This window comes from Schistocerca gregaria, chromosome 4 (genome assembly GCF_023897955.1).
Source record: "Schistocerca gregaria isolate iqSchGreg1 chromosome 4, iqSchGreg1.2, whole genome shotgun sequence".
Classification (NCBI taxonomy): domain Eukaryota; kingdom Metazoa; phylum Arthropoda; class Insecta; order Orthoptera; family Acrididae; genus Schistocerca; species Schistocerca gregaria.
This window is the reverse complement of record NC_064923.1, coordinates 498,996,668-499,022,199: the sequence shown is the minus strand read 5'-3', so window position 1 is coordinate 499,022,199 and position 25,532 is coordinate 498,996,668. Positions and strand designations below refer to the sequence as shown.

At 38.2% G+C, this 25,532-nt stretch overlaps 1 protein-coding gene across 1 annotated transcript in view; it reads left to right on the top strand.

Annotated features, from left to right (window-relative positions):
• The window catches only part of LOC126268181 (valine--tRNA ligase), a 209,065-nt gene that overhangs the window by 153,000 nt on the left and 30,533 nt on the right, over window positions 1–25,532 (top strand). Inside the window, exons 15-16 of the mRNA XM_049973783.1 lie at window positions 7,296–7,655; window positions 11,261–11,375. Coding sequence (XP_049829740.1) covers window positions 7,296–7,655; window positions 11,261–11,375 — 475 coding nt within the window. The remainder of the gene's footprint in view (window positions 1–7,295; window positions 7,656–11,260; window positions 11,376–25,532) is intronic.

Below are 25,532 nucleotides of genomic sequence, written 5' to 3'. Positions count from 1 at the left end.
GGGGCATGAAAGGTAAGCAGTGGTTGGGAAGGGAGTGAGACAGGGTTGTAGCCTATCCCCGATGTTATTCAATCTGTATATTGAGCAAGCAATAAAGGAAACAAAAGAAAAGTTCGGAGTAGCTATTAAAATGCATGGAGAAGAAATAAAAACTTTGAGGTTCGCTGATGACATTGTAATTCTGTCCGAGACAGCAAAGGACTTGGAAAAGCAGTTGAACAGAATGGACAGTGTCTTGAAAGGTGGGTATAAGATGAACATCAACAAAAGCAAAATGAGGATAATGGAACGTAGTCAAATTAACTCGGGTGATGCTGAGGGAATTAGATTAGGAAATGAGACACGTAAAGTATTAAAGGAGTTTTGCTATTTGAGGATCAAAATAACTGATGATGGTCGAAGTAGAGAGGATATAAAATGTAGACTGGCAATGGCAAGGAAAGTGTTTCTGAAGAAGAAAAATTTGTTAACATCAAGTATTGATTTAAGTGTCAGGAAGTCGTTTCTGAAAGTATTTGTATGGAGTGTAGCCATGTATGGAAGTGAAACATGGACAATAAATAGTTTGGACAAGAAGAGAATAGAAGCTTTCGAAATGTGGTGCTACAGAAGAATGCTGAAGATTAGATGGGTAGATCACATAACTAATGAGGAAGTATTGAATAGAATTGGGGAGAAGAGGAGGTTGTGGCACAACTTGACTAGAAGAAGGGATCGCTTGGTAGGGCATGTTTTGAGACATCAGGGGATCACCAATTTAGTATTGGAGGGCAGCATGGAGGGTAAAAATCGAAGAGGGAGACCAAGAGATGAATAGACTAAGCAGATTCAGAAGGATGTAGGCTCCAGTAGGTACTGGGAGATGAAGCAGCTTGCACAGGATAGAGTATTGTGGAGAGCTGCAGTCTCAGGACTGAAGATCACAACAACAACATAGTGATAGAGAGCAAGGATGAATCTCTGCAGAAATTACTGATTTCTGTAAATTATTCCACCAACTGTCATGTCTGTGGAAGACTACCCTGAGGATTTTAGGGATGGATGAAAGTGCCATATTAATTCTGTAATGAGGCATGGGATTCTTCTGGCCATCAAAAGACACTGCATAAACTGAATAAATTCTCCCACAAGCCAGAACACAGCTTTTTGCTGTCAGTAGTATGTGTTAAGAGGGGCAGTTTTACATATTACAAAGTATACAACTGCTATAACTTGATGTGGTCAATTTATTCAGCATATTCTGTGACCAGATGCAATATTAGTGTCAGGGAATGGGAACAGGAGTGGAATGATTAGTCACTGGGAAGGAAATGGATATGTCTCTCTGTGACATTTTGGGTTGTCTGCACATGGTGCCAAAAGTGCTGTGTACTTGGAACTACCATTGTCCAAAAGCCACAAGTTCTTGTGACTGCAATGTGCATCTTAACACTTCTCACTAGCATGCAGATTGGCAAAATCTAGTTTATTCAGGAAAGTTTCAGTATGATGACAGCATACTAGTGCAGGTCAAAGAACAGTTTTGTTTCGAAGACTGTACTTCTATGATTTGGTCGTACAGAGAGGCTCCAAGCACCAGCATCCTCCTGTAGTCTAGGTAAATAAATATTGGTTAGATGATGGTTACCATAATCAAAGCCTAGTCAAAACCAGTGAAATGAAAAGAAATTTTAATTTAGGCTGTTGTTATTCACATATAAAATAAAAGTATCTCTTCAGTTCCAACATGCTGAAACTTTTTGTTGAAATTTGGACCTCCGAGTTGCTCCATTTGAATAGGGAGAGAGTGAAAATCATGTAACTGATCTTAGAGTGATGTCACTTCTTTGAATGCATTGTACAGTGTGAGGCATCTGTTTTACTTTAGATATTTTTTGGTACACAAAATATGTTGATAACCTATTTTCACTTTGACGGATAGTCAGTGGTGTTCTACAGTTTGTAGCTTGGAATGTCAGATTCTTCAGTCAGATAGGCGAGAGAATTTGTAAAGGGAAATCAATAGGTGAGAGTTATAGTGGGAATTAGTGAAGTGTAGTTGAAAGAGAAACAAGAGTTGTGGTCAGGTGAAAGGGTATTAGCATAAAACCAAGTACCGATAATTCAAGAGTAGGTCCAGTAATGAATAAGAAAATAAGAATGCAGATAATCTACTAAGAACAGCATAATGAATGTGTTCTATTACTCAAGATAGGTACGAAGCCAGGACCCAAAACAGTAGTAAAAGTTTGTATGACTGTTACCTCTGCAGATGATAAAGAGATAAGAATTATAATGGGATGAAAGGCATTATTCAGTTCATTAAGAGAAACTTAAATTTAATTGTGATCAGGGACTGGAAGTCAGTGATAGGAAAAGTATAAGGAAGAACAGCAGGGAAAGAAATGAAAGGGGAAACCACCTAGTAGATGTTAGCACGGAGCACAGTGTTACTGTAAAAACTTGAGCTAAGAATCATGGGAGATTGTATAAATGAAAAAGACTTACATTCTATACCTATATTAAGACAGATTTAGAATGAGATTTTAAGCTGCAGAACATTTCCACAGGCAGACATTGACTCTGACCATAACTTACTGGTCATCAGCTAAAGAAATCTATATCTACATCTACATTTATACTCCACAAGCCACCCAATGGTGTGTGGCGGAGGGCACTTTATGTGCCACTGTCATTACCTCCCTTTTCTGTTTCAGTCGCGTATGGTTCGCGGGAAGAACGACTGTCTGAAATCCTCCGTGCGCGCACAAATCTCTCTAATTTTACATTCGTGATCTCCTTGGAAGGTATAAGGAGGGGGAAGCAATATATTCGATACCTCATCCAGAAACGCACCCTCTCAAAACCTGGCGAGCAAGCTACACCGCGATGCAGAGTCTGCCACTTGAGTTTGCTAAACATCTCCGTAACGCTATCACGCTTACCAAATAACCCTGTGATGAGAAAGTCAGAAATTTAGTAGATGGGACCTGATTAAGGTTAAAGAACCAGAGGTTGTTGCAAGAGTTAGAGGCTACATTAGCCAGGTTTCGGAGTGGCATAGGTGTAATAAAAGTTGATTAATTGTATTGTTTGTGATCAAAATAATCATAATGCCAGTCTTTGTCACATAGTTAGATCTAACCCATTTTATAATGTTCCCTATCTGTTACTGAAGGCTTTACTAGCCTGATTTCTCTTATCACTCAAGTGGGTAATTTGAATATATTGTAAAAGCATTAGCTATAATATTCCATTTGCTTCTTGACATTTCAATTTCACTTGCTGAAAAACTCTGCCTATTGTGTGGTGCATGACAATAAGGCATGCTGTTTGATAAATGATGTGAAGTCAGTTCTTCCAAAAGTCTGTATATTGGAGCCTCTTAATTTCTTATCAGAAGCAAGCTCTTCTACAATGAAATAACTACAGGCCCCTGGCACTATTCTGCTAAGAAAGTGTAATCTTAATTATCGGTTGCTTAGTTCAATTGTATGTTTACTTGAGCAAAAAATGGAAAGTTCTCATAATCCACTCGCCATATGGTGTTCCATGCAGGTGGCACACAAAAAGTTACATCAAATTCTGAAATATGAGATGTATTAATATACCAGTCACTGTATCTCCTTCAAACATCACTTGAGTTGTAATTCTATAAATTCCATTGTACATTAAATGTGTCTCATCTGCCATGTTATAGTTCTCGGACACAGCCACCAGAGGCAAATGGTATTCTGCTCAATTATGAATAACTAGGTTGCTTTCACTGTTCCAGCAGATTGTATGCTCTGCTCCAGACTGTCTCGAACAACATTCACTGTTGTGCATGACGGAGAGAGTGCATAGCTTTCTTACACGATGAACATGACTAGGGGTTGCACAGTACAAAATTTTGAATAGCTTTCCCTATTGGGATTCTGAACCATCATCAATTTTTTGTACTGTAGGATGGTTCTTAATATAAGCTGAATGAATTTGGAACGTCTACTCAAATAAAAACTGACACGGTGATTTTAAAATGGATTTGGTGGTAGATTTTCATTTCTGAATCTTCCTAGTCAGAGGTATACATAGTTTTCTTATGTTATAGGTAGAATGGGGTGCTGAATTTTCTAATTTCTGAGTAAAACTGAAAGGGTAATTAGTTTTTGCTGTTTTCCATTGTCACGTTTTACAAAATAACTCAGAAAATAATGAATATATTTAAACCACACCCAAGTTTGATGTTTTTATGTTTCACTATATATGCTATTAAAATTTAAGTTTGTAGCTTTCATTTTCAGCAAAATTCAAAATTATACAAACTCTTGTTTATCTCAAAAACTTCTTGTTGGTGTCAATAGAAATGTGCTGTTGTGCAAATGCAACCCTCCAGTACTAGGGGCCTTAATGCTTTGGTTTCAGTGGCGGTGGGAAAAAGCTTGTTATCTTGACACTCAAGGTTAATTTACATATTGGTAGTAATTGAGGATTCATACTTGCTTCTTCACACGAACTATTTACTGAAACAGGGCAAAAACATGACAGGAGATAAATTGGGTAGCTTTAAGAGATGGCATCATGAGGACAGCAGAGGAACAAGAAGACAATGTCAGTTAGAAATCATAGGAAAACAAATGACATTTTGAACATAATTAATAAACAGAGAAAATATAAAAAAGGATGGTGTGAAGCAGGTAAAAATGAATACACGCATCTAAAAAATAAAATTGATACAAAGTACAAAATTGTGAAGCAGTAATGACTAAAGAAGAAATGGTAAGCTGTAGAGGCATGCATGACTATTGGAAATGTAAACACAATGTATTGGAAAATACAAGAGATCTTAAAGAGGCTGTTGTATGAATATCTAGGGCATGTCAGTATTAAGCATAATAATTTGAATTCCAAAGAAGATAGACAGTGACAGATGTGAATATTATTGAACCATCGGTTTAATTAGTCATGTTGGCAGATTTTAACATGACCTATTTACAGTAAAATGGTTATGCTGGTAGAAGCAGACTTTGGGGAACTTCAAGAGAAATGTAGAAATAAGTGAGGCAACTCTGACCCTAAGAATTGTTGTAGGAGACAAATTGCACAAAGGCAGTCCTGCATTTTTAGCATTTGTAAATTTAGGGAAAAGCATTTGATAATATTGACTGGAATACACTTTTCTGAAAGTAACAGGTGTATAACAGAGGAAGTGAAAGGGTATATACAACTTTCACAGAAACCAGACTGCTTTTATAATAATGGTATGTGAAATGGGGCAATAATTGAGAAGGAAGTGAGACAGGTTTTGGCTAATACCCCTTGTTATTTTGTTTGTACATTGAGCAAGCAGTATGAGAAACTAAGGAGAAATTTAAAAGGAAGGGAAAGTTCAGGGAAAGAAATAAAAACTTTAAGTTTTACCAATGTCATTGTAATTCTGTCAGAGACAGCAAAGGACTTGGAAGATTAGTTGAACAGAATGAATTGAAAAGAAGTTCTACAATGAACATGAACAAAAGTAAAACAAGGATAACATAATGCACACAAATGGTTTGGTGCTGCGGGAGTGAGACATTGAAAATGGTAGATGACTTTTGTCACTTGGAGACTAAGATAACTTATGACAGAAATAGAGAGGATATGAAATGCTGACTAAACAATGACATGAAAATCTGTTATGGAAATGATAACTCTGATAACATTTGATATAAAATTAAGCTCTAAGGAATCTTTTCTCAAAGTATTTGTTTGGAGTTCAGGCTTATATGAAGTGAAATGTGGACGATAAAAAGTTCAGTTGAGAAGAGAATAGCTCTTAAAATATGGTGCAAGTAACAAATTCATCTGTTAAATATAACTGTGCCATTCTTTAGTTCTAGAATAGAAATGGTAAATGAGTTTTGCTGATTGTTACGTTTTCTCCATACGTTATTGCACTGCCACCTAATTTTACATTACTAGAACTCATCATAGGCCTAAAAATACATATAGAAAATAAAGATGTTACATGAAATGTGTCATGAGTAGCCTAAATTAAATTAACTTTGGCTTCTGCACCATTATGCATGATCTGTGCAGACTTTAATTCCACTACACTTCAATCAAATCTTCAGAAGGCAGTGCATAGTTAATTGAGTATCTTGTATCTAACAAAGCATCTTATTGCTGTGAGAAGGATAAAATTTCGGATGATCGCTATTCAACCCACCAGAAGAATATAAGGAAAGCCTAATTTTACATATTTTTTTCTACATAATTTTATTCACATAGGTAAGAAATTATTATATTGCATTGATGCACATGTGTACATAAAAGTTTTCAAATGTGATACATAAACAGCCACCATTCCTGTTAAAATGCTCCAGTAGGTTTGTACACAATTACCTTTAGAAAATTTTCATGTACATCTTCTTCTTTTCATACTTCAAGTTGTCTTTATTTCTTGCCCCTTCATCATTATAAAAATCTTTGTTTCATTATTTTAAATTATACTGAAAATTAGACACTCCTCCATTTGTCGTGTAGAAACATCCACAGAAGCTACATATAGCTTGTTTGTGATCCTCTGGTGTTTCAGCAACTGATCTCTGTTTTGACATGTATTGAAAGAATATTTTTGATTGCAAAATCAACAATATACACAGATAGAGCACTTTGTCAAGAATCTGTGAATGTATGTGAACTTAAATATACGTACTTCTCTGTTTGACATGTAAGGTATATTGGGAAACACAGTGTCAGTTCCAATCCAATGTGTTTCATGAAATGACTCCTCATTCGTTTGCTCAAAACCTCCTGTCATAAACATTAGATAATTAATCCTAGCGAGTGCATGAAGGTCCGATATACTTGCCAGCTAACTGGATCCATTAACTAGTTAGTTATACTCCAATCAAATGACCGATCCTTCTGTTTGCTTCAGCCAGACTCCTATTGCTCGTAGGCTCCTGCAGTGGAACCTGAGATAACCAGAAGGAACGCACTACTCATAATTCCGTCTTACTTGCCAGTTGACTGGATCTGCTGACCAGCTCTGCTGTAGACATGTTGGGGACAGTTAAATGTCATACTGAACAAATCACAAGTTTCATAATTTGTGGTACAAAAGGATACAATATCTGATTTAGAATCCTGTGAATAGAGAACACTGTGAACAGCTACTGCTATCATCAGGAGGTTGCAATATGTGAAGTACTGTTGCACACTACCTTTCCAGTTGTACAGTGCTTGGGGTTTACTTTTAGTGGTGTTATTAATAACTGTATTAATTACCTGTAATAATTTGTATGTATGAAACAGTTTCTTGTAAGACATTTTATGAGTAAATGCTATTTCAGAGTTGTGAAAGTGAATCACCAATGGATCTTTGGATGCGTAGTCGGCTAGCTGCTGCTGTCAGAAGTTGTAATGAAGGCTTTGAAAAGTATGACTTCCCACAGGCAACTACTGCATGCTATAATGTATGGCTTTACGACCTTTGTGATGTCTATCTAGAATATTTAAAGCCTGTCTTCCAGAGCAATGACAAAGAAGCAATGAAGTCAGCAAAAAATACGTTGTATACTTGCTTACATGTGGGACTTCGTTTGCTGTCTCCATTTATGCCCTTCATAACCGAAGAATTATTCCAGAGGATTCCACATTCTGGTTGTGGAGCAAAAAGTATTTGTGTTAGTCAATATCCAGATGAGAAAGAGGTATGTATAATATTTCTAGGCATAATGTCATGCCTTTGGTCTGTTATCTTTGTAGTGTCAGCATTTTAGTTGTGTATATCTCTATAGGAACTTCTGATACATAGTTCACAGTTTGTTTTACCAGTCTTTGCCTTTTTATTTGACTTTTTTGTGCTCTGTGTGTGAAAGGACATTCTAAATTGGGATGAACACTGGTAATTTTAGGTGCTTCACATGTTTTTTTGGTCTCTTCTTGCTTTGTGTGTTATCCTCGCTTGTTCTTTATTCATGTAGAAATGCTTTTATGCCAGGATAGTTGTAAGTATATATTCTTAATAGCTGGCCACGGTGGTCTAGCGGTTCTAGGCGCTCAGTCCGGAACCGCGCGACTGCTACGGTCTAAGGTTCGAATCCTGCCTCGGGCATGGATGTGTGTGATCTCCTTTGGTTAGTTAGGTTTAAGTGGTTCTAAGTTCTAGGGGACTGATGACCACAGATGTTAAGTCCCATAGTGCTCAGAGTCATTATTCTTAATATCCTTATGTAAATATTTACAGTTTAGTATATACTTTTCAAAATTTGACTTTATTTCATATTTCATAATCTTGTGTCATGTAGGGAAAATCAGAGGTCATGTTGTGCCTCTATTTTTGTGAATTTTCTTTCATGCCTTTTCTGTGTACCATTTTAAAATTGTGATCTTGGAATACTTCAATACTTTCTCTTCAATGTGAACTTGAATGGTTGATGCAGAATTTGGCTCCCATGTTCACCATTTATTGTATGGTATAAACATTTGTAGGACAGCAGAAATTTAATGGCGATGATGACAACTTTGTGAAGCGATACCTATGGATTCTCAGTATAGGAGACCTGTATTTAATTTTTGGGGGGATCTTTATTCTTCAGTCTATATTGATTAGACACAAATCCTTTTAAAACATGATTATTCCTTCTTTCTAACAAATCTTTTATGTTTTCTACGGATGACTTCAGTAATAACACTTCTTTGAAAATTTAGCAACTGTATTTATAACATGTTGAATAATCGAGGCTTCTGCCAATTGTTCATATTGTTCTTGCGTGATATTGCAAGAACAGTGAGACCAACCGGCAGAAGACCCAAACATTCAACATGTCAACATATTGCCAGGAAAGCTTGAAGAATTGCAACTCCATTTACTCTTACAGAAAATGTTTATATTTTAGCCTGGTTCTGAAGTATACTATAGATACTGATAAGCACAGGGATTAATTCCTCTAATAATATGAAAATGGATGTGTAACAAAAGAAAAAAAACAAAGGGGAAGACAAGTCATGAAATAATAACCTAAAATGTTGCTTTTGTAAATAGTTTGTGTTCCTTGCATAGATAATCTACCTTTTCTCACTGAGCATTTTTCCGTGGTCATGCCAATCCACAGTGTCAAATAAGACTTGCATGTGATTAAGTATGGGCTCTCTCATAAATTAATTTCTGCCTAAATTACTTACATCTTAAAAAGTAACCAATAATGGGAATAATCAACCACTCATCTGCCGTGCAAATTCCCCCACACATGCAGACACCCAAACACACACATCCGTGACTGTGGCAAAACTTTGAAAATAAATAAAATATCATCTTTGATGTAGTATACCATTCCTATAAGATACTGAAGTTGTGAAGAACAAGATGGTGAAAGTTATTTAATTGGATCATTCAAGATCTATTTGCTCCTTCATGTTTTATGACCCATTAATCAGCGTTAATATACAGGAAAACCCAAGAAAAAAAAGAAATAATGAAGGAGTAAAGACCCCCATTCACCATATTCTTAGGCATAAACAAGATTAAAAATGTTACTGAGATTTGGGAGAATAATTTTATTAAGAGGTAACTAAAACGTATTAGCTGCAGCCTCTTCATCCCAGCCATCAATCATCCTTCCCTCCACCACTCTGTCACGCTCCCCGCATCCTTTCTTCTGTGATCCACTCCACCCAACACATCATCTCACCCCAGATGGGCTGGAGTGTTAGAACAATGTAGCCAGCTGGGACAGTGTAGCTTGTGCCTGCCAGCTGCTCAGTGTTACATACACACATGATAAATGATTAACTTTACTTTTTGCACTAGTCACTAAGCAGTGTCTTAGTGAACTATTTTGTTTGATGATACCTAATCTTAAGTCTTTATTTATATAGTTAGGCTGGTTCATTGTGAACTACCAATGTTTTATTTGTGACCTAACCCTAGCCAATATGCAGAGTATGTATCAAGCATCAATGTAACGTCCAAACTGTTTGTTGAAAAACATTACTCACCTGCCTAAAAAATAATAATTGCTTGTAAGTTTGTTGTTCCTTTGACTTTGGCTACTCTCTCTGTTTATCGGTAGCAAAGGCATAGTGCTGCTCTAATTGTCTAAATTTTCACAAAATAATAACTTCATTCTGATATTTTAGTTATACGCTGAGAAATAGAAAATACATGAAACCAGTGTTGCAATCCTCCCGATTGTGCTGCCATGTTGTAATATAAAAAACCTCATTTGGCCAACGTTTGGACTGAATTTGAATTGCTATTCTTGGGTAAAAAGAGAATAACGATAACATATAGATAGAGACAGGTAAATTTTGCGAAAATGGTAATGGAAAAAAATAATACAAAATTAGCTGTTTTTAACGAAACTGGCAATTTGTACAATATGCCACGAAATTTATGATTTTTCTGTATATTATTGAATATTAAAACAGCATTTTAACTTCTAATCTTCTCAATGCTGAGGGTCATGTATAATTTTAAACTGACAGCAGTTTTCCTACATCACGATCTTTGTTGTGACAATGGAAATAGCACCGAAGCACCGAAATGAGCAAAAATAACACAGTATTTGGCAAAAAAGAAAGAAGTCGATAAAAATACAATATCAAATTTGACAAAAAAATCACTGAATTTTACAAAAGAACTTGATAACACCAAATTTGGAAAAAATGAGACCAAATTTGAAAGAGACGTATCAGAATTAGGCAAAAAATAATACCAAATTTGGCAAAAAAGCAACATTAAATTTGGGAAAACACTAAATTTAACAAAAAACAAGGCAAAGAAAACACCAAATTTGGCAAAAAATTAAACCTAATTTGGGGGAAAACAGGGCAGTGAAAGAGTAGCAGCAGATTTGGCAAAAAAATGAGAATGAATACATAGCAGAAAAGATATCAAATGTGGCAAAAAATACACTGAATTTGACAAAAAATCACGGCAAATAAATAATAATGAATTTGGCAAAAGTATTAACTAATTTGCACAATAACAATAAATCTAGCAAAAAAAGAAAAGAAAACAACAACAACATCGATTTAGGTGGGTTGGGGTGGGGTGGGGGGGTTAATGTGGGTGGGAAACATCAAAATTGCCAATAAAATAAAACAATTTTTTCCTGTCGCTGAATATAGGTTCTTTTTGAGTAAGATGGATCTGCTCATCAGCTTAATTTATCTATCCTGGAATTTTGCAGGCTTTTAACTTTTATTTCCATGAATAACAATTAAGTAAATCGAATCACTGGTGTTTTCAAATGTGACTTTTTTTTCTATGTTTCAATTGATGGTAAGTGAAGGGGAATTTTTTTTGTGGCAGTGTCCTTGGAGAAATCTGGAGGTGGAGTCCGAGGTTGAGTTTATACAGAAAATTATACACATAGTGAGGTCAACACGATCTGACTATACTCTGCCCAACAAGGTTAAAACAGAAGGTACTTTAAATAATCACATTTTTGTAGGATAATTTAAAGTACAGTACTGAGATATATATTATTGTAAATTATTAAAGTTTATTGTTTGTGTTAATGTTAAAAGTATATAATATTGTGCTTCTAACATCTCTACCTTTTGGGCTTCATAAAGATACTGTAGGTGAGCATAGGCCCCCTTTTTGGATACCCTTGTACAGAAAGTGGTTTTTATACAAGCTCTTTGTACTGCAATCATTGGCTTACAATACACCTGCCAAAGCAGAAACAGATGGTAAACATCTCAGAGTTTTTAAGTGTAGGAGCTCACGCAGCATAATACAGATGTTTCTGAAGTATATGTGTTGCAGTATTGAAGGTGAATTCAGTCTTGTAGAGAGCTGTAAACAGTTTCCAGTGCTCACCTATCAAACAGAAAAATTCACCCTTGAATGTTACACAGTCTTGGAATAATAGTCAATTACATTCATAAAAATGAAAGGAACAGTCTAGTAATGGGTAATACAGTCTGATTCTTCTAATTCTCGCTGTGTGATTCACAATGGAGTAGTACACAGATGAAGGGCCAGATGTCAGTGTCCAACATGCACTGTTGTTACTATGAGCAGACAGAAGAAGTAGCCGTAGATAGTCCACTTTCACAAATTATTGCCAACATTATACGGAATATTTTGTGTTGGAAGCCCTGGAATCAGTCCTGTGAAAACCTACGTGTTTCCTCCAGTAGGCGAGCAACACTTCCATCATATGGTCCCAAGGGAGAGACAAGCTGAAGAATTTCTTCATACATCTCAGTTCCCCACACCAGAAATCACTTTTACCAAGGAATTCAAAGTGACTTGAGTGCTCCTCTTTCTTGATGTCCTGGTAGGAGGGAAAGTGAATGGCACATTGCCCACAGAATGTACTGTAAGAAGATGCACATCAACCTATACTTTTTTATACGTGGACAGCTGCCGCCACCCAGCACATAGAAATGGTGGACTCACAACATTGGGACAAAGGGCTCTCACCCTCTCAGACAATATGAGCCTCAACCAAGAAATTGAACATCAGAGAACAGTGTTACAGAAAAAATGCTGCAGGGATTGGCAGATTTGGAGAGCTCTACATCTACACCTACACCGACTGTACAACTGGCAGAAACAGAAGAAGAACCTTAGGAGGATGTGGCCACTGCATTTATTCCATCTTGTGGCACATTATCCAGAAAGATAATCAAGTTCTTAGAAACATCAACTGAAGACATATCTTCTGCCTACCAGCTAGAACACTGGCACTGCTTGGTAGTGCCAAGAATGATCTTGGACTATGAAAATCTGGGTTCCATCAGATCCCCTGCCAGTGTGGCATGATTTACATAGGTGAAACAGTGCATACTGTTGAAGATCGTTGCCAAGAACATCAGCAGTAGACCGGACTGCAGCAGTGCAACAAGTCAGTCACGGAACATTGCCTATCAGAATTACACAGAATGAATTGCTAACAAACAGAGGTTGTGACTTAGGTGTCTAACTTCTGGGACTGCATCATTAAATACTCTATCAAGACTTGAGTAAAGCGACTGCTAGTCAATTCTGATAGTGGCTACATCCTTAGTAAAGTTTGGGAACCTGCATTGAGTCTGATTGAGAAGAGGAAGCAGACATCCCACAATGAACTGACTTGAGGGGTAGCCAGAGCAACAGCAAAGATGCTTCCAGCAAGCATCCTTGAGTGTGAGAATTTGAAAGAGCAGCTTGACAATGGAAGAAGAGGGAGAGGGGAAGCTGGACAGACACCCACACCTGACTGCGTACTGTGTACGGAATGTGAGATTGGAGGGAGGGTAGGAGGAGATACGTGCGGCAATGTGGTGACTTGCCGAAATATTGTGCCAATTGGACAGTGACATCAGGCAGTTCACTTGTGAATTATTTCGTTCACTTGAAAGAAAGGCAAACATACCTTTAGAGCATTTTAAGATTTAGAAACAGATTTTGACAGTATTAACTGGATTACATTCTGCAATTTTATAGGTAGCAGATACAAAATACAGGGAATGAAAAGTGATTCACCACTTGTATAGAAACCAGACTTTGCTCTGAAAGGGAAACAGTAGTGATGAGAGAGTGAGACTGAGTAGCAGCGTATTCCTGATAATGTTATTCAGTGTGTACATTGAGCAAGCAGTAAAGAGAACTGAGGAGAAGTTTGGAAACAGAATAAATGTTCAGAGAAAATAAATAATAAGCATGAGGTTTCCCAATGACATTTTAATCCTCTCAGAGATGGCAAAGGACTTTGAAAAAACCAATGAGACAGATTAGCTTCTATCGGAGAGAGGTTATAAGAATAATATCAACAAACATTAAATGAGGGTGATGAAATATAGTTGAGGAATCAAATTATGAAATGAGACACAAAAAGTAGCAGACAGGTTTTGGTATTTGGGCAGTAAAATAACTCATGTTAGCTGAAGCAAGAAGAATGTAAAGAGTAGACTGGGACCAGCATGGAAAGCATTTCTGTAAAACATAAATTTCTGAACATCGAATATAAATTTGAATATTAGGATTTTTTTTCTTAAAGTGTTTCTCAAGAATATGGCCTATTGCAGAGGTGGTGTGAGGAAGATAAACAATACTGACCAGAAGACAATAGAAACTTTTAAAGTGTGGTGCCACAGAAGAATGCTCAGGATTAGATGTGTGGATTAAATAACTTATGAGGAAGTATTGAATAAAATTATGGGAAAATTATAAATTTATGACACAACTCAACCAAAAGAAGAGTTCCAATGATAGGACATGTCCTGCGGAGGCTTCAGGGAATTATCAGTTCAGTGTTGGAGGGAGTGGGGGTACAAATTGTTGAGGGAGACCAAGGCTCGAATACAGTAAGCAGGTTCAAATCAAAGTAGGTTGCAGTAGTTATGCAGAGATGAACAGGTTGCCATAGAATAGGTGTTGCAGAGAGCTGCATTAAACCACTCTTTGGACTGAAGAAAAAGACGACAATGAGGAAAACATCAACAACAACAACATTGGATGAGGGTGACTGCTACAGATAATGTTACTGGTATATAATGGAAGCCTAGCAGTTTCTGTCATGGATATTGAAATAGGAACTAGAAATATACCTCAGAATGATTTAGAATCAAATATTATGGTAATCATTAAAGATAATATCTACAGCTGATCTAACTTGTTTGTTAATATTTTCATGTTGTAATCACAATCGTGTCCAAATCTGAAAGCAGAGCCCTGAGTGAAGTACAACATCTAGCACTGAAAGTACATTTATTATGCAGTCCAGCATACAGACAGTACAGAACTGTAAGCTGGACATAAAGTGCTGCTATTTATACAAACAGTAAATATTCCAGAATAAGCAAACAATACAAACATAAAGAAATTTTGAAAACTTTCTAAAACTGATAAATATTAATCAATGGATATTTGCTAGTGATATGATTTGAATTGGTAACCTGCAGCATACCAGCCAGCAGTACTAACTGCTGCTCCAGATTGGATGCAGCACAGCTAATGGCATTGTTTCCTCTCCTGGAGCAAACTATCACATCCATATTTTGTCAGTGATCCTTGGTATGACAGCACTGGAGGATCTTTGCGTGATGAGCATTGACAGTAGCTCCTCTCATCGAAGCTTCACGGATGTTGAGCGAGCATTCAGTTGCCTTGAATGAGAAACCCATCATTGATTTGCACCTCACAACTGTAGTCACACTACATGTAGTGGACACTTGACAGTCTCTGCACTTTTGTCTTCATAATGAAGGGCTATAATGCTTGTCTTTGTATGTGATATTCAATAAATGACGAAAGATACCGTATGGTCCAATGAAGCATTTTAGTAATTTTTCCAATAGTCCCACATTTTTGACCAGTGTCAAAATTCATACCAAGTCTCCCGGACAGTTTCTCACTGGACAGTGCTTGATGTTACAGCACCCTCGGTCTTTCTCCACGGTATCAGGGGGCTGTATGTAGCTGTCTTGGTTCTTCACTTCTACTGATGAAATGTTTCATGTAGTTATTCTGAGTGTCACCTGACTCTAACGGAAATGGTATATCCACAATCATTTCGTTCTCGCAACTGCGGATAAGAAAGGATGGTGTGATGCCTGTAGTATCTTACTTTGCTGTGTTACGTGCAAATGTCACAATGAGCAGATTCGTTTGTTGTAAATCAACATACATCGAAAGTATATCTGCCAACATCTTATTAAAACTTTCTGTGATGTAATTATCCTGTGGGTGATATCACAACATGAAATTTCCTCTGATACTAGTCTTGAGAGGGAAACATTTCCACAGTCAGAGATCATCACATAGGGTGCTCCACTCTTCAAAATGGCTTCTTCTTCAAGGAATGTCGAGATTTACAGAACTTTGGAATTCGGCACAGCTTTGGTGGCAGCATAGCAGCTGAGGTAGCCAGTGCAGACTATTATCCATCAGGTGCAATTTGTCAACTTTGGAAACTTCCCCAGGAGGTTGATGCAATCCAGTGGAATGGAGATGTTTGAGGGAAAATTGGTATCAGATGTGCCAGAGGTAAATGCAGCATGTGCTTGGCTTCCATTACTGGTATGCATTATAGTGGCTCACGTAGTATCTAATAGATCAGTAACGATCTGATCAATGGTGCCTGGATCTGTTTCTGGTCTAGAATTGTCAATAATCGCAAGTGACCAAATGTTGAAGCATGATGGAAATACTTCAGGATAGCTGGCCGAATATAAGCTGGAATAGCAAGCAACAGTTTGCGCCCCATTGCATGATAGTTCTGCTCCTACAGTCTTCCATTTATAATTTTCAGCAGTGCAATATCTCGTCTTTCCATCTGGTTTTATATACTAACGTGATATACTCCTGAAGTCTCAGTATCCTTCTTACTAATCAATCCAACAGATACTTCAGGCTAGGCAGCCAACACAAAGAATTGGGATGCATTACATTGGTGAATAGTTCCCCATATAAATATGGCTGGAACTTTTTGATTGCTCAAACAACTGCAAAGCGCACTTCCTCAATTGTAGAGTAGTTCACCTTTGATTTGGAAAGTATCCTGGAAGCCCAAGCTATCACATCTCAGTACCTCGCTGAATGTGCACTAGAGCTGCTCCTGTCCCATAACCACAAGCATTGGTGTGAAATTCTGTCTTGGCATTCTTGTCATTAGCACCTCCTTGAGGGCAGGGAAGCGTCTTCCTTCCACCTCATTCCAGGAAAATTTGGCAGTAATTATTGCAAATGATGTGCCTTACTATATAAGTCCTTGATGAATCGCAGGAGTATGAGCACATTTTGAGGAAATCTCTCACATTATAAATATGACTGCTTGTGTTTTCTCTGGATTGGGAAAGATTCAGCCATCCTTAAATAGATACCAAGATTTTTATTTCTTGGGAAACAAAGATGCACTTTTTCGGATTCAGGTGGAGGCCTGCTGTCTGAACACACCTTCATCGTGGTTGTCAAAGCAGCTTAGATTTTCTTCAGATGTCTTTGAAAAAACGACAGTGTGATCCAGACAGTGTTGAAGCAGGTTGTCCATAATACTCTCTAAGGTGGCCGGAGCGTTACATAGTCCAAATTGCATAACTTTGGAGTAATAGAAGTTGTCGAGTGATGTGAAGGGAGTAACCTCCTGGTTAACATCGATTTGCAAGTAACTTGTCTGCGCGACCATCATTGAAAAGTTCTTTGCTCCTTTCAATCAGTGTAGTGTGTCATCAATACACAACAATGGGTAGACTTTATTTCTGTGGTTTTATTTAGTCATCAGTAGTCAGTGTAGAAATGTTATCCACTGGCTGCCTCCTTCTCAAGGACCGCAGGAGAGGACCAAGGACTCTCAGAAGATTCAGTACTACCCTGCAGCAGCTTCTCCGTCTCCACCCAAATTATGTATTGTTCAGCCAGTAGCGCCTTACACGAGCACTGGCTAATTGGTGAATGGTCCCCAGTGTTGATATTGTGTTTTACCATGGGCTATATGGTCTATCTTTCCTCCTCTCTGGATATGAAATCATCTGGAAATTGACACGGAATGGGTAACACCACTGACATACTGAGATTTTCACTCTGCAGCGGAGTGTGCACTGGTATGAAACTTCCTGGCAGATTAAAACTGTGTGCCCGACCGAGACTTGAACTCGGGACCTTTGCCTTTCGCAGGCAAGTGCTCTACCATCTGAGCTACCGAAGCACGACTCACGCCCGGTATTCACAGCTTTACTTCTGCCAGTACTTCATCTCCTACCTTCCAAACTTTACAGAAGCTCGCAGGAGAGCTTCTGTAAAGTTTGGAAGGTAGGATACGAGATACTGGCAGAAGTAAAGCTGTGAGTACCGGGCGTGAGTCGTGCTTCGGTAGCTCAGATGGTAGAACACTTGCCCGCGAAAGGCAAAGGTCCCGAGTTCGAGTCTTGGTCAGGCACACAGTTTTAATCTGCCAGGAAGTTTCACCACTGACATAGTTCACCAATCAATCTAGATCCTATTGACAGTGGCTTCCTTTCCAATATTGCCTCTACTTGCAGTGCAGCTCGATTCTTTGTCAGTAGCACTGAGCTGTCCATCCTGGACTGCTTCAGCTGTTCCTAACATTCATAACTTTAGGGCTGAATTGTGGCTGCTCTTGGTGGCTGCTCTTGATAATCAGTAATCCAGAGCCCTCCTTGACCACTTGCAGTTTAACTGAGCATTTAGATTGATGGCTGGAGCTCATATTGTTGGTAATGGTGGAACAGCAATGTCTTTAGTACCAAACAACTTCCCAGACCAATCTTCATTATTTTTCTTGTTGGAATAACGTTTATCAATCTGGAGCTCTGTTTTCCATAGATTATGACTGCTTCTGATGTGTGCAAGAAGTTCCATTCAAGAATAAAATTATAACTTCTCCTATTGCTTGTTATTCTTGCAGTACACTTTCCTGTTGGCTGGACAAATTTCCCATTTATGCCCTTCAGCACAGTCACTTTCCTTGGTGATGATAAGCATACAACATTACAGAAAAAAAAAGCTCCTGAATCATCTGGTGCCCCGGTAGCTTGACCGTCGATGATGACATTGATTAGATTTTCTAAAATCTTGGAAACTGTTGTCAACAGAGGATTTTTATCTTTGGCAGTCTCATCTCCATAGATGATTGACTTGCTTAGTTTTTCTGTATTCATTGACTAGACTAAGAGGTGGTACCTTTGTGCAGTGATGAGGAATGCCTACAGCAGCGTAATAATTGTCGCGCACTCATCTGCTTGCTCTCTAGTAGCATACATGTCCAGGACATCCACAGTTGAAAAATAACACAATGTTGTCCTCCATTGTCCAAATGAATATTCATCTATGGAGCATTATACCCGGCTGGTGGTGTAGTTAATTGTATCTGCATTGGTTAAATGCTGGATTGTCATTTGACAACTGCAGCATAAAGGCACCTATAAACGGTCAGCCTTGTTCGTTAAATTTGCTATTTGATATCCACAGGTTTTTCAATGAAGCATGTAGATACACCAACTAAGTCTTCAAATTTAACCTCACTTTTGAAGAAGTTGTCTCACTATTTGTATCGTGTCATGAAGTATTTTGACACTAGTAGGCAGTGTAAAAGTTGCAAAGGGGAATACAAACTTTAGATCTTCAGAACTGCGTGGATTGCCAGATATCTCAAGAAAGCAACTGACTGTTGTTTGCCAGTCACATGCATTAATTGTCAAACTTGTTTGTTAAATTGTTCATGAGTAAAAATTTCTATCAGGCAGGTCAAACACAACGTATTTGAAAAATATGTGATTGATTGAGTACCTATGGAACCCTAATTCGAGTTCGTTAAGTTCATTCTTCATGGCATGTTCAGTTGGTGGTGGAGATTGGTGCTAAAGATCAATACACTTCTTCTTCAGCATTCTCTATTACCACTTTATATCCACAAATTCTTCTCCAGTGCCAACCGCTTTTATCTTGGACCAGCACTTGCAACCTGCATCCTCAATTATTTACTATTAGATTAGATTAGATTAATACTTGTTCCATAGATCATGAATACGACACTTCGTAATGATGTGGAACGTATCAGGTTAATGAAAGATGTCTGTACAAGATATTACATTACACAAAATATTGCATGACACTAATGCTTAAGTTAGTTTTTTTCCCTCCCTTAATTTATATCTAAAAATTCAGCCAATGAGTAGAAGGAGTACCTATGGAACCCTAATCCGAGTTCGTTAAGTTCATTCTTCATGGCATGTTCCAACCTCTCTCTCCCTCTACAGCTCCCTCTAGTGTCATGTCCTATCATCCTATCTCTTCTTCTTGTCAGTGTACTCCACATATTCCTTTCCTCTCCGATTCTGTACAGAACTTCCTTATTCCTGACATTGTCAGTCAACCTAATTTTCAACGTTTGTCTGTAGCACCACATCTAAATTGCTTCGATTCTCCTTTGTTTCAGTTTTCCCACAGTCCATGTTTCACTACCATACAATGCTGTGATCCAAACGTACATTCTCAGAAATTTATTCCTTAAATTAAGGCATATGTTTGATACTAATAGACTTCTCTTGGTCAGGATTGCCCTTTTTGCCAGTGCTGGTCTGCTTTTGATGTTCTCCTTGCTCCATCCATCATTGGTTATTTTGCTGCCTAGGTAGTAGAAGTCCTTAACTTCATCTAATTTGTGACGATCAATCCTGATGTTAAGTTTCTCGCTGTTCCCATTACTGCTACTTTTCATTACTTTCATCTTTCTTCAATTTACCATCAGTCCATATTCATTAGACTGTTCATTCCATTCAGCACATCATGTAATTCTTTACTGTCATCATCGAAGCATATCATCGAAATTATTTTACCTTGGATTTTAATTCCACTCCTCAACCTTTTTTTATTTCCATCATTACTCCTTTGATGTAGAGATACAACAGTAGAGGCGAAAGACCACATCCCTGTCTTACACCCTTTTTAACCCAAGCACTTCATTCTTGGTCTTCTACTTGTATTATTCCCTCTTGGCTTGTATACATGTTGTATATTATCCCTCTCTCCCTTCAGCTTACACCTAAATTTTGAACATTTTGCACCATTTGACGTTGTCAAACACTTCTTCCAGGTCAACAAATCCTATGAACGGGTCTAGATTTTTCTTTAGTATTGCTTCCATTATCAGCTGCAATGTCAGAATTGCCTCTCTGGTGCCTTTACCTTTCCTAAAACCAAACTGATCATCATCTAACATATCATCAATTTTATTTTCCATTCTTCTGTATATTGTTCTTGTCAGCAACTTGGGTACATGAGCTGATAAGCTGATTGTGTGATAATTTTTGCAGTTGTCAGCTCTTGCAGTCTTCGGAATTGTGTGGATGATATTTTTCCGAAGTCAGATGGTATAGTGCCAGACTTTTACATTCTATACACCAACATGAATAGTTTTGTTGCCACTTCCCCCAATGGTTTTAGAATTTCTGAAGGAACATTACCTATCCCTTGTGCCTGATTTGATCTAAGTTTTCCAAAGCTTTTTTAAGTTGTGATTCTAATACTGGATCTCCTCTCTCTTCCAAATCGACTCCTGTTTCTTCTTTTATCACGTGAGACAAATCTCCCCCATCATAGAGGCTTCATTGTACTCTATCTGCTCTCCCCTCTGCATTTAACAGTGAAATTCCCATTGCACTCTTCATGTTATCACCCTTGCCTTTAATTCCACCAAAGGTTGTTTCGACTTTCTGCTGTGCCAGTCCTTCTGGCAATCATTTCTTTTTCGATTTCTTCACATTTTTCACATATCCATTTCGTCTTCCCTGCATTTCATATTTATTTCTTTCCTCAGCAATTTGTGTTTCTGTATTCCTAAATTTCCCTCAATATTTTGGTGCTTCTGACTTTCGTCCATCAGGTGAAGTATTTCTTGTCTTAACTATGATTTCTTTGCAGTTGCCTTCTTTGTATCTATGTTTTTCTTCCCAACTTCTGGGATTGTGTATTTTACAGACGTCCATTCCTCTTCATCGGCACTACCTACTGAGCTATTCCGTACTGCAATGTCTAGAGCCTTAGAGAACTCCAAGCATATATTTTCATTCCTTAGCACTGCTGTAACCCACTTCTTTGCGTATTGATTCTTCCTGACTAATCTCTTAAAATTCAGCCTATTCTATGTCACTACTACATTGTGATCTGAATCTATGTCAGCTCCTAGTTATGCCGTACAATCCAGTGTCTGATTTTGGAATCTCTGTCTGACCATGATGTAATCTGATTGAAATCTTCCATTATCACCTGGCCTTTTCCAAGTATACCTGCTCCTCTTGCGATTCGTGAACAGAGTATTCACTGTCACTAGCTGAAATTTATTACAGAACTAAATTAGTCTTTCTTGTCTCTCATTCTTATTACAAAGCCGATATTCCCCTGTAACCCTTTCTTCCACTTTTCACCTAAAACTGCATTGCAGATTCCAGTCTCCATGACTGTTAGATTTTCCTCTCTCTTTGCATACTGTGTTACCATTCAATGTCCTTTTATTATCTCTCTCTCTCTCTCTCTCTCTCTCTCTCTCTCTCTCTCTCTACCTACCTCTACCTCTACCTCTACTATCATTGTTAGTGTTGGTTTGCTTCAGTTCTGATGAGAACAATCCTGTCACTGAACCATTCACAGTAACTCACTCTCTGCGTTACCTTCCTATTACTCCTTTTGTACCACTTTCTGCTGCTGTTGATATCATCCTTTACTCATCTGACCAGAAATCCTTGGCTTCTTCCACTTCACTTCACTTCACTGACCCCCACTATATTTAGATTGAATCTTTGCATTTTCCTTTTCAGATTTTCTAACTTCCCTACCCCTTCAAAGTTCTGACTCATAGAGCATTATTCTTTCGGTGATTATTCAGTCTTTTTCTGATGGTCACCTCCTACTTGGCAGTCCCCTCCCGGAGATCCGAATGAGGGCCTATTCCAGAATCTTTGCCACTGGGGATATCATCATGACACTTTTTCAATTACAAGCCACATGTCCTATGGATACAAATTGTATGTGTTCAATGCACTGGTTTTCATTGCCCTCTATATCCTCATCCCAATGATCACTGCTGATTCTACCATCTTCAGGGCAGTTTCCAACCCCAGTGGCAAGAGAGTGCCCTATACCTATGATGTTTTGATTATTATTCAAATACGCTACTCCTAGACCATGCATGCAACACACCCCTTGATATGTGAGGCTGATATTCATGGCAGCCATCTCATGTGGACTCTGTTCAACATTTCTGGCTGCCATAAACTGTTGTATCTCTTCTCTTATACCAGATGTATGAGAGAAGTGAGGTCATGGCATCTTCTACAACAGCCATAGGGACTACATTTATACTCAGTCATACTACTTTCAGCTGACACTCTTTCTGTTGCATTTCTTTGGTGCATTGGCACCTCTTGATGAAATTCCCACTTTATCAGAACAGGGTACATGTCTTCTGCTACTCACATCTCAGATGTGAGATTTAATTGACTTCTTCATATTTGGATTCACAATGTGGATTGGGTCCAAAACATTCTCTATTGTAAGACTGTCATTTCCCAATGACACAGGGAGTTGTTTTTCAAGTGTTCAACCACTAAGTATACATGCTGCTTATTGTCACCATTTTCCTTCGGTTCAGCCTGGAATTTGTCCCTCTGTCGAGCTTCCCTTTTTTATTCTCAAACCACTGCTGGGCATTGCATCCAGTAAAATTAGACTTTTGCCAGACACATCAAGTCATTCCACCTGTTTTTTTTAGCAGTTCAGTAAAATTCTATTAGCCACTTAATTGTATCCTGATCAATGTCCATGGAGAACACTAACATGCAGCTGACTTAATGCTGTATTGGAATCTGTTGGTCACGTGAATGAGCTTCATGAACAGTATTCTGGTTTCTGTCTGTCAGGAAACAGTTTTTATGCTGCCTAATTGGAGCTATGATGTTGCAGATGTCTTGAAGTATCTGATGTCAATCAAGTTCAAATATGCAGGCTGGTTGTCAATAAAGTACAGCACTTAACAGTGATGCAAACAGCATATCTGAGGGATTGTATGTCATTTTTAACGCGTGTATGCATGAGATAGGTGTTCCAGAGTTCTTGAGAGGCCCATTAGTGTAATAAAACACGCAAAAAAAGAACGGGAGCTGAAAATCATGCTCAGTTTTATATGTTGTTGTTGTGGTCTTCAGTCCTGAGACTGGTTTGATGCAGCTCTCCATGCTACTCTATCCTGTGCAAGTTGCTTCATCTCCCAGTACCTACTGCAACCTACATCCTTCTGAATCTGCTTAGTGTATTCATCTCTTGGTCTCCCTCTACGATTTTTACCCTCCACGCTGCCATCCAATATTAAATTGGTGACCCCTTGATGCCTCAGAACATGTCCTACCAACCGATCCCTTCTTCTGGTCAAGTTGTGACACAAACTTCTCTTCTCCCCAATCCTATTCAATACTTCCTCATTAGTTATGTGATATACCCATCTAATCTACAGCATTCTTCTGTAGCACCACATTTCGAAAGCTTCTATTCTCTTCTTGTCCAAACTATATTTATTGTCCATGTTTCACTTCCATACATGGCTTCACTCCATACAAATACTTTCAGAAATGACTTCCTAACACTTAAATCCATATTCGATGTTAACAAATTTCTCTTCTTCAGAAACTCTTTCCTTGCCATTGCCAGTCTACATTTTATATCCTCTCTACTTCGACCATCACCAGTTATTTTGCTCCTCAAATAGCAAAACTCCTTTACGATTTTAAGTGTCTCATTTCCTAATCTCATTTCGTCAGCATCACCCAACTTAATTCGACTACATTCCATTATCCTCGTTTTGCTTTTGTTGATGTTCATCTTATATACTCCTCTCAAGACATTGTCCATTCCATTCAACTGCTCTTCCAAGTCCCTTGCTCTCTCTGACAGAATGACAATGTCATCGGCGAACCTCAACATTTTGATTTCTTCTCCATTGATTTTAATACCTACTCCAAAATTTTCTTTTGCTTCCTTTACTGCTTGCTCAATATACAGATTGAATAGCATCAGGGAGAGGCTACAACCCTGTCTCACTCCCTTCCCAACCACTGCTTCCCTTTCATGTCCCTCGACTCTTATAACTGCCATCTGCTTTCTGTACAAATTGTAAATAGCCTTTCGCTCCCTGTATTTTACCCCTGCCACCTTCAGAATTTGAAAGAGAGTATTCCAGTCAACATTGTCAAAAGCTTTCTCTAAGTCTACAAATGCTAGAAATGTAGGTTTGCCTTTCGGTCAATATTGCCTCACGTGTTCCAACATTTCTACGGAATCCAAACTGATCTTCCCCGAGATCGGCTTCTACTAGTTTTCCATTCGTCTGTAAAGAATTCGTGTTAGTATTTTGCAGCTGTGGCTTATTAAACTGATTGTTCGGTAATTTTCACATCTGTCAACACCTGCTTTCTTTGGGATTGGAATTATTTTATTCTTCTTGAAGTCTCAGGGTATTTCGCCTGTTTCATACATCTTGCTCACCAGATGGTAGAGTTTTGTCAGGACTGGCTCTCCCAAGGCCGTCAGTAGTTCCAATGGAATGTTGTCAACTCCGGGGGCATTGTTGCAACTCAGGTCTTTCAGTGCTCTTCACGCAGTATCGTATCTCCCATTTCATCTTCATCTACATCCTCTTCCATTTCCATAATATTGTCCTCAAGTACATCGCCCTTGTATAGACCCTCTATATACTCCTTCCACCTCTCTGCTTTCCCTTCTCTGCTTAGAACTGGGTTTCCATCTGACCTCTTGATGTTCATAGAAGTGGTTCTCTTATCTCCAAAGGTCTCTTTAATTTTCCTGTAGGCAGTATCTATCTTACCCCTAGTGAGATAAGCCTCTACATCTTTACATTTGTGCTCTAGCCATCCCTGCTTAGCCATTTTGCACTTCCTTTTGATCTCATTTTTGAGACGTTCGTATTCCTTTTTGCCTGCTTCATTTATTGCATTTTTATATTTTCTCCTTTCATCAATTAAATTCAGTATTTCTTCTGTTACCCAAGGATTTCTACTAGCCCTCATCTTTTTACCTACTTTATCCTCTGCTGCCTTCACTACCTCATCCCTCAAAGCTACCC